The 10,384-nt window shown below is 35.0% G+C and overlaps 1 protein-coding gene across 3 annotated transcripts; it reads left to right on the plus strand.

Moving 5' to 3' along the window:
• The first annotated feature begins 1,008 nt into the window (after positions 1-1,008).
• Positions 1,009-9,629, plus strand: LOC132614318 (G-type lectin S-receptor-like serine/threonine-protein kinase LECRK3). 3 transcript variants are annotated; one of them, XM_060328732.1, is made up of 2 exons: positions 1,009-1,687; positions 2,837-9,629. In XM_060328732.1, the coding sequence occupies exon 2, from the start codon at positions 7,138-7,140 to the stop codon at positions 9,493-9,495; it is 2,358 nt and encodes a 785-aa protein (XP_060184715.1). In that variant the 5' UTR covers positions 1,009-1,687; positions 2,837-7,137; the 3' UTR covers positions 9,496-9,629. The 3 variants fall into 3 exon arrangements, with proteins under 3 accessions (XP_060184715.1, XP_060184716.1, XP_060184714.1); XM_060328733.1 differs by having other exon boundaries at positions 5,725-9,629; XM_060328731.1 differs by having other exon boundaries at positions 5,804-9,629.
• The last annotated feature ends 755 nt before the right edge of the window (positions 9,630-10,384 follow it).

Genomic DNA, 10,384 nt, shown 5'->3' on the forward strand with positions numbered 1-10,384 from the left:
TATTTACTTTTGTTACCTTTTTTCCTTGCAAATTTTAATTTGAAGCGTATTTCCTCTTTCCATCAATACCGCTTTTGATTATCTTTCTTTTCTTCAGTTTTATCACAGAGATGTGATGCTCTACGTTCAGTTTATAGCTGAATTCTAATTTTTTTAAGTTATTGAATTCTAAATTAATAATTTATACATATTCAATGAATTTCTAAGATAAATAAAAAAATTGAATCAAAGCTATCGGGTTTTGCAAAATTCGTAGCGGACCCTCTAGCTATACCCAGGACCTAAGTAACTATAGACCAAGTCAAAACATGCAATTCTAGTTAAGGATGCTGTTTACAAAAAAAGTAAGGAGACTTCAAAGTTTGTGGGAGCTGTGAATCCTAAGGCTTCGAAAATTGCACAATTAAATTATATCCATCTTTGACCTTCTCGAATGAGCGAACATATAGGTAAATTTCAAAAGCATTATTATTGCTTGACTATAGACTCGTACAAAATTCTAGCTAAAATTGACATTGACAGGGCTTAATAAGGACAACATCATCTGTAGACTGATAACGTGATATTTATCCAAGAATTGACAGGAGTGGACTGAATAATTTCCAAGTCTCCTATGTAACGCATCTTTTGCTTAATTGGCATAAATTGACTTGTCCTATAGTAGCTCAAGTCTTTGGATGCTTCCATGTTCCAGTTATAAACTGAGGGGTCGTTTGGTACACGATATTAGTTGGGATACCCCAGCACTAATTGTGGGATTAATTTTATACCATGTTTGGTAGAAGGTATAAATTTATCCTGGGATAAATTTATATCTTATACCAAAGAAAGTATAAAGTGCATCAGAAACTTTAAGATGAGATATCCCATCTTATCCTATTAATCCTGGGATTATTTTATCCCATCTCCTAAATGGGATAAATTAATCCCAAGAGATGGGATAAATTAGTTCCAGAATTATAATCCTGGGATAATTCTGTTTATGCACCAAACGACCACGGAATGTATAACATATTAAGATCACAAATTTTGTGATAAACCAGAGAAAAATAAAGAGAAGAAAAGCTAAAATATATAGCTGCTTTCTATGGTTATTTCTCTTATCTGCATTTTATATAATATAAATCTAGGCATAGAAAACGCTACACCTTGTCGTCTTCTCCTCTTTCCTTCCATTTTTGGATGACTGCTCCACCTCCTTTCACCATCACGGGTCTTTGCCACTCCATTTCCGTGCAACGTTCGACTATGGTCAACACAAATGGCCAAAAACTTTTGAAGTTTCTGAAAAGATAGATTTTAGAGATTTGATTCGGACTCCAAACGGCTAATTCAATCTCGAAGCCAGAGTCTCGGTCTCTCCATTTCAGGCAAGATCTGAATCAAATCACGTGAGGTTTGTCCTATTCTATAACGTTTTCAAAACAACCCCTTACCAAGGGTTCGATCTGGTTTTCCCGCTCAAGAGTCCACAAACCCTAGCATTCATTTCTTATAAATACACCTCTTACGGGGACGGAAAAAGAGAGTTCTTTTTTGGAGCCGCCTTGATCCCTCTAAAATCAACATTTTTAATCCCTATACCGTCGAGTGCTCCTTTGAAATATTAAGACATTTTTACCCTGTTGTTGCTTGGAATTAGGGTGTAGATCCGAGAATCGAGCCCAGTTCACTGCACACGAGAAAGGTCGGTGCAATCCCTCTCTTTCTCCCATTTAGTTTCGATTCAATTTGATTGGAATTTGTGATTCTTTGTTTGCATGTGTAATCTTTCTGTGTTTAACTCAGTTATCTAATGTTCCATATGTGTGTTGCATGCCTCTCTATGTTTACATGTTTGTTCAGTAGAGCTCAGTTTAATGTGCGGTAGTCTAAAATGGTATTTCTCTTTTGTTTAGATTTCTACTTAGATAAAAGCAGAAATCCAGTGTTTTTTGGCTAAAATATGACTAGGCTAAATGTTGATAGGGTAGACAGTACCTTGCTTTGTTAGTTTAAGTAGTGTTGGAACAGACTCATATCGTCAAACTGCTGAGGTAAAGAATGTATGTTCCGAGAATTTCTGTTATCACCAGAAATATGTGGCTTATGTGTTTAGGTAGTTTGAGTCCTGTCCCTTTATTCAAACATGAGTGATCATACGCTTAATTTGAAAATGGAGGATTGGTTTGATTCAATCTGTTTAGCGTATGTCTGTTCCGGAACCGTCTATGCCCATTGAATTGAATATGAATGTTGTTTTACTCTTTAGTTGAAGCCATAAGTTTGTGCTTGTTGAATGTGAATTTGTGTCAAGGATCTACTGTTCTGTTTATGCTGGATAAATGAAGAAGTGGCTTTAACCCATTGTGTCTTTTCTTGCTTTCATCACCTGTCTAAATGTGCTTAAAATCTCTAATATCCTTAACATATTAGAATTATGTAATGAGCTTGTTAAACTAAAGCAAGAGAAGAGTTAAGACACAGTTAGTTTGCAGAATTATTAACTTGTTCCAAACCAGAAAGTATCCAAACTTGCTGTTTTGATTCCTTAAAATCCAGTCTTTAAGCTTACCTTCTCTCTTAAAAAGCACTGAGATTGTTTTGGTTATCTTTAGGTTCAACAGTGTTTCTGTTCAGGTTCTCTTTTCTTAACTTAGTCATCTACATGTTACAATTTATTATATTAAGTATAGATTAGCATTAATCAACCTGTTTTGTATGATATCCTGTGACATTCTCTTCCATTTTTTTCCTTTCTCGTCAAGGTGATAGAATGTCGGCTCTATTTAAAGAAAATCATGCCTTAAGAATATTTTACTTAGCTGATATAATGAGTATGATGAAAAAAAAACAGAGGAACTCCAGCTGCAAGAATATTACAGAATGCTTAAAGAGAAAAGGGGAAAACTGTTTCGCCAATGGTATATAACATATGCTGTTTTGATGAATCTGTTTGGGACACAACAGAAGAGACCATGGCCTTTAGGAATGTGGTAGTTAATTATCATGTCTAGCTTGAATTGGGTTAGGATTTGATGTTTAATAAATCTGAGCCTTATGAAAAGATCTGTCTATTTGTTCTATGAAATTTATTTCCAAGCGTAAAACTTTTATCTCGTGGTATACTCATAAAGAAGGTTGAAAGTGCACACTATTGACTTAATTTACAGTACTAGTATTGTAATTGCAAATTACTAAGCAACGTTTCTTTTAATTTCAGTAGTTATTTCTGTTTTTAATCTTATAAATGGTTAGCTTCATGTCTTTGTAGCCAGTGAACATATACAGATATGCTGTTTTGTCCATAAACCTTTGTTTTCATGTCCACCTTAGGTGTCTCGTATGTGCTCTGTGAAATGTACTAGGATTTGTTATGTCACTGATCACGTTTGTAGAAAACAAGTCCAAGACTAATGACGTGAACTTAATTTGTTATTCATAGTAGTGCGCATTCCAATAATTTAATTAAAGGTTTCTAAGTTGTGTACTTGATATTCTATTTTTAGATGTTTGACTTGATGAAGAGAGCACTGTATTCAAATCACTTTGAGAACTTTTATTGATTAATTGGCGCGTGTTGTAATGCCATGTATATGACTGTACTTATTTCATTTGTTATTGGTTGGATTGCATGCTAATCTTTATCTTTTTTCGCATGTATCCTCTTCGGGAGCGAAATGGAGTCTTTATAAAGGACTCTCACCGCCGCAAGCAGTCTCGCACCGAGACTTAATATTCGTCGCCGCTAGATTCAGGACCAACATATAGCCCTTACGTGTTCCTCACATCCGAACAGAAATGAAGAGGGGCGAGGATAGAACATTCTGTCACAATCCCCTTTTGTTGCTTATCATATGAATATTATGTGTGCCTGTTCATTATGAATGTTTTGTTTGTCATTGGTAGTTTTGTTTTTTTTAGTGCTTGAAGTATTTGTCTTCTGTTTGATCACTCGGACAAGCACTAGTAAAAAAAAAAAAAGGAGTCGCTTTTAAACGTAATGCAGAAACAAACCAATTCTATATTTTTAGTTCTAAAGGAGCTGCATTTGAATAACCGTAGGGCATCTAGAACCTAATTCCCTTTTATGTTTTTTAAAATAATGGTGGCAGAAAGCAACTTGGTTTTCTTTATTCACTTGTTTAATCATTTTTATACAGTTATAAACTACTTTCCTATCATATTTTGCACTTGACGCATAGCTTTTTAATTAACATAAGTCCGGTTGGTTAACCGTTTATAAATGGATCTTAAAGGGTGCGTAATATCTTCCCTTTAGATTAATTGAACCCTTACCTAGAATCTTAAGTTAGTAGACCTTAAAACGGAGTTAACTTTAGAAAATAACTTTAATGAACTTTAGGTGTCCTAATTCACTGTAAATAATTAGGTGACGACTCCCTAACTTTAATTAACTCCGGAATTATCGGGATGTTGTAAACCATTTTGACTCCGGTTAAAATGGGGTATAACAATCACAAAAGTTACAGACTCATAGCAAATATAAATGGCAACCACAAGTTCTCTTTAAACAAAATTTATCCACCATGGTCGAAATGGAGAACTATGGCATACATTCTCTTATTTATCTTGGGATCATTTTGTGACAATGAAATTTAGAAAGAGGCCATTTTGAAGGGATTTGTAAATAGAGATGACTTTGATATGGAATCCAATATTTTTTAGTGTCATTTCTTGAATTTATCAGTATCAGTAATAGAAAGACAATTGTAGCTTTTTTTAAATGTTTATCTTTGATTATTTTTGCAGCAATTGGAAGAAGTTAAATTAGCTGTGAATTTTTTGGGTTTTGTTGAATCAATCTGTGCAATGGTTAAGAAAGTAAGAGCCTGTTTGGATGGACTTATTTTAAACAGCTTATAAGCTGCAAATAACTTATAAGCTAAAAAAAAAAAAGTTGGGTAGTCTCACTTTTTTTTTTTGGCTTATAAGCTGCTTTAGATAAGCTAAGTCAAATGGATCCAATTATTTTTTTGAGCTTATTTTAAGTACAAAATAACTTTAAGCTGACCAGTCAAACACTTAAAAAAGCTGGAAACAGTTTATAAGCAACTTATAAGCCAATCCAAACGGGCTCTAAGTGTCTAATTTTTTTTTTATGGTACCTCTTTCTTTTCCCCCGTAACCTCATCATTATTGCTGTTTACTCTTTCTCCATAAATTCTTCAAGGTTAATTATTTTTTGTCCATAAATCCTTCAAGGTTAGTTAATCTTTGCCAATTCAAAAATCTAAAAAAAAAAAAAAAAAGAATTTGCCCAAGAGGTAAAAACTCCTTGCTAGCCTTTTCTTTTAATTTGATTTGTCTTTTTTCGTGCAAAATGGTGCTGATAAAGTAATGCTTTGGGTTGCTTCATGCGTTATTGACAAATTTTTAAAATCTCTTTTCAATAATTTGTAGTGATTCAAGTATCGGGCTTTGCTGTTTTTCTAGTTGTTTCCATGACTGTGCATTTGTTTTGTGTCATTTGTTGGTAACATGTCTATTTTTTTTTCAATCTATTTTTTATGTAGCAAACAGATGCAGATCGACTTTAAAAATCTCATTGTCATTGCTAGGATGAAAATTTTATTTGTGTATGCTCGACATGGTAGATTTGAAGCAGAAGCAAATAATTGACTTTTATAGTTTGAGTTGAGTAATTCGATAATTCATGATTACATTTTTGTACAAACAAATAATTAATTACGAAGGCTTATTGTATCAACCAAAGCATTTCAGAGGCATTGAGGGGGATAAGAAGATTTTTCTAAAATTCTAAATGTGATTGTTAGTCTAACCGATTCTTGGATGTGAGCAGCAATGGTGTTGTCACGAGAATGAGGATATGAGCACAGAGCGTAAATCAGTTGAAGTTACGATGGGTATTTGATCACCTTGCTGACTAGAAGAGAAAAACTTCTGAACTTTTTTAATTTATATCAGGGAATTTGTTAAGGAATTGATAGCAATTTTAATGTATTTAAGGAGTATCATGTATGTTTTTGTAAATCTTATTTTTGTTAAACTATTTTACGGAAAGGGCTATATATCATTTAGTTTTAATTTCATTTATTCTTTATCTTTCATATTATAGATGTTTTCTTTTGTGTGGAATTGGTATATGAAATATGTATTATATTTTTTATTTCCAAAATTAATTTTTTTATGCATTTTAAATTGAAAATTTATCTCCTCTATCTTGATTAAATTTGCAAAGCAAAAGATCATTTCTTAAATTTATTGAATTTTCGCGCGATCAAGTTTACTAGTTTCATATATAATGGGATAGACATCTTTCTATTTCTGTTACTATATTTCCAATTTACCGTTTAGTTTTAAGATAGACATCTTTCTATTTCTGTTACTATATTTCCTATTTACTTTTGTTACCTTTTTTCCTTGCAAATTTTAATTTGAAGCATATTTCCTCTTTCCATCAATTCCGCTTTTGATTATCTTTCTTTTTTTCAGTTTTATCACAAAGATGTGATGCTCTACGTTCAGTTTATAGCTGAATTCTAATATTTTTTAAGTTAATAAATTCCAAATTAATAATTTATACATATTTAATGAATTTATAAGATAAATAAAAAATTTGAATCAAAGCTATCGGGTTCTGCCAAATTCGTAGCGGACCCTCTAGCTATACCCTGGACCTAAGTAATTATAGACCAAGTCAAAATATGCAATTTCAGTTAAGGATGTTGTTTACAAAAAAGTAAGGAGACTTGAAAGTTTGTGGGAGCTATGAATCCTAAGGCTTCAAAAATTGCACAATTAAATTATATCCATCTTTGACCTTCTTGAATGAGCGAACATATAGGTAAATTTTAAAAGCATTATTATTGCTTGACTAAAGACTCGTACAAAATTCCAGCTAAAATTGACATTGACAGGGCTCAATAAGGACAACATCATTTGTAGACTTATAACGGGATATTTACCCAGGAATTGACAGGAGTGGACTGAATAATTTCCAAGTCTCCTATGTAACCCTTCTTTTACTTAATTGGCATAGGTTGATTTGTCCTAGAGTAGTTCAAGTCTTTGGACGCTTCCAAGTTCCAGTTATAAACTGAATGTATAACATATTAACATCACAAATTTTGTCATAAATCAGAGAAAAAAAAAATAGAAGAAAAGCTAAAATCTATGGCTGCTTTGCTATGGTTATTTCTCCTATCTGCATTTCACGCAGTAGCACTAGCACAACAAAGATACTCTAATATAACTCTTGGCTCTTCTCTATCACCTACCACCAATTCATCATGGTTTTCACCCACCAGGCGCTTTGCCTTTGGGTTTTATGAACAAACTGATGGCTATGCTGTTGGAATCTCCATCGCCGGTATGCGTAAGAAGATAGTGGTGTGGACAGCAAACAGAAACAGTCCTGTTGTCCCGAGCAGCACTGTCTTGCTCTTAACTAGTGATGGAAGACTCATTGTGCAAGTAGGAGGGAAAGAAATCTCTGTCATAAATCCGTCTCAAGCCATTGCTTCAGCTTCCATGCTGGACACTGGCAACTTTGTGCTCTATAATTCTGATCACAATATCATATGGCAAAGTTTTGACAATCCAACAAACACCCTTTTACCAGGTCAACATCTATCAGCTCCACAAGAGATGTTCTCGAGTGCCTCGGAAGCAGACGATTCATTCGGAATTTTCCGTCTCAAAATGCAAAATGATGGGAACCTCGTTCAGTACCCTATCCATACACCAGATGATGTCCCATATGGTTACTTCTCAACAAAAACCAATACAGCAGGGAATAATGTTACACTGAATCTTGATGATGACGCCCACCTCTACTTGTTCAAATCCAACATCAGTCTAAAAAATCTAACCAACGGAGGCTACCCTAGGGAAAGGACCATCATATATGTGATGAAAATTGATGTTGATGGTATTCTTCGAGTTTATTCACATTCTTTGAACCAACAGAAGAGCTCTGCAATTTGGTCATCAACAAATGATCTGTGTTTTCCAAAAGGCCGTTGTGGGCTTAATAGTTTTTGTATCAATATGGATGATAAAGTTGAATGTGCATGTCTTCCGGGATTTGATTTTGTAATCCAAGGAAATTGGAGCGTAGGCTGTGAAAGGAACTTCACTGCAGAAACCTGTCAGTTAAAGGAGAATACTTCCAAATACTATGATATGAGCACAGTTGACAACACAAAATGGGTAGATTTTTCTTATGCTGTTTTGGTCACAACAACCAAAGAAGCTTGTGAACAAGCATGCCTACAGGATTGTAACTGTGGGGCTGCTCTGTTCAACGCTGCAGAGTGTAGAAAGCAAATGCTGCCTTTGAGGTATGGAAGAAGAGACATGAGTAACGCTAATCAAGCATTGGTCAAGGTGGGCATTAGTGTAGTTGCCAAAAAAGGACTGCCTAACCAGAATGAAGAAACAAACAACAATAACAACATACCCATCATCACAAAAGGCAAAAAGCTAAGGATAGACATCCTAATTGCAAGCATTATACTGGCTATTTTTGCTTTGTTGGTGTTAGGCATCTCCGGATTCGTTATTCACAGAAATCACTGGACTTATAGGAAAATCCAGGAGAGTAGAAGTGTTCAGTTATGTGAGAATGTTGCTCCACGAGCATTTTCCTATGCAGAACTAGAGCAGGCAACCAGTGGTTTCAAAGAAGAATTAGGAAGAGGAGCATTTGGAACGGTATTTAAAGGGATTTTGCAAGAAGACCAGAAAGTGGTAGCTGTTAAGAGACTAGACAAAGAATTGGTAGAAGGGGAAACAGAGTTCCAAATTGAAATGAAAATCATTGGAAGAACACATCACCGAAATCTGGTCCGCCTCCTTGGCTACTGCCTAGATGGATCAAGAAGGCTGCTGGTGTATGAGTACATGAGCAATGGGTCACTCGCAGATGTACTTTTTACACCAGAAAAACAGCCCACGTGGGAGAAAAGGTGTGGCATCGCTCGAGATATTGCCAGGGGCCTCCTCTATTTGCATGAAGAGTGTGACACGCAAATCATCCATTGCAATATAAAGCCTCAGAACATACTCATGGATGATCATTTCTGTGCTAAAATATCTGACTTTGGAATGGCCAAGCTCTTAAAGAAAGACCAAACCAGAACCTACACAGGGGTAAGAGGGACCAGAGGCTATGTTGCACCAGAATGGCACCGAAAACTGCCAGTGACAGTGAAAGCAGATGTTTACAGTTTTGGTGTTGTCCTATTGGAATTGATCTGTAGGCGGAAGTGTGTAGATTGGAGCCTTGAAGAAGATGAATCGATTCTTGAATACTGGGTTTACGGTTGCTTTGAGGCAGGAGAGCTAGGAAAACTAGTTGGGAATGAGGAAGTTGATAGAAGGCAATTCGAGAGAATGGTGAAAATAAGCATTTGGTGCATTCAAGAGGAATCACTTCGCCCTTCAATGAAGAAAGTCTTACTCATGCTAGAAGGGACAGTAGAAATTCCAGTGCCTCCTAGTGCTACTTCTTTTCAAAGTTCCATATAGTTTTAAACTTCTTGACATTTTAGTTTTTGTACTTAAGTTCCAAGTATCCCAACTTTTCCATGGCGAGCAGAGCACTTTATCATCCATACTTTAGGTAAATAAAGAATAATTCTATCCAGTTTCTACATCATTCTCACGGCTTGTAGTCACCAGTTAAGAGAATTACAAAGATTTATCTTCTGCTGCAGTGAATCTCATGGCTTGTGTTTCCGTTTTGAGATTTGTCCATATTAACACTTTTCTTAAAAAAAATACATGTAATACAATGTGCTATGTGACTGACCTTTCAATTGGCAATCATCGTTGCCAAGAATGGCATAAACACAAAGCTATTCTTTCTGTAATTGTTCGCACAAGCATCAATGCTACCACCCAGCCCATCTTTCCTACATCAATTTAGTTTAGCTTTCTCCTGCATCCTCTCCCTCCACCATCACCAAACAGAATGGAAATTCAGTTAAAATCTCGCCGCTTATACTTTTCTCCTCTCCGATCTACATCTTCTAATTAACTTCAACAAGGCTTTGTTGTCTGGAGAAAATTGAAGGCATTTGTTTCTAAACTTACTTTACCACTCACTTCTTTTTCTGGTAAGTATCTCTAGATCAGTAATCTCATATTACTGGGATAGCAGAGTGTCTTAAGGTAAGATAAAAAGCTTTCCCCATTCAAATTTATAAATGTTAAAGGGTATCACTTTTTCGTTCTTTTACTTTTAGTACGCTCATCTCCAAATTCACCTTGATTACCTATAGGATACAGGGAATCAAGTTTCATTACTGGCAATGCTCTTAAGACCAACAGCATATCAGCTTGTAAAACGACAAAATATCTGCTTCTCACATTAACGAAGTATTTACTTTCGTGTTTCTTAATATTAAAACACATA

The sequence above is a fragment of the Lycium barbarum genome, chromosome 10, assembly GCF_019175385.1.
Source record: "Lycium barbarum isolate Lr01 chromosome 10, ASM1917538v2, whole genome shotgun sequence".
Taxonomy (NCBI): Eukaryota; Viridiplantae; Streptophyta; class Magnoliopsida; order Solanales; family Solanaceae; genus Lycium; species Lycium barbarum.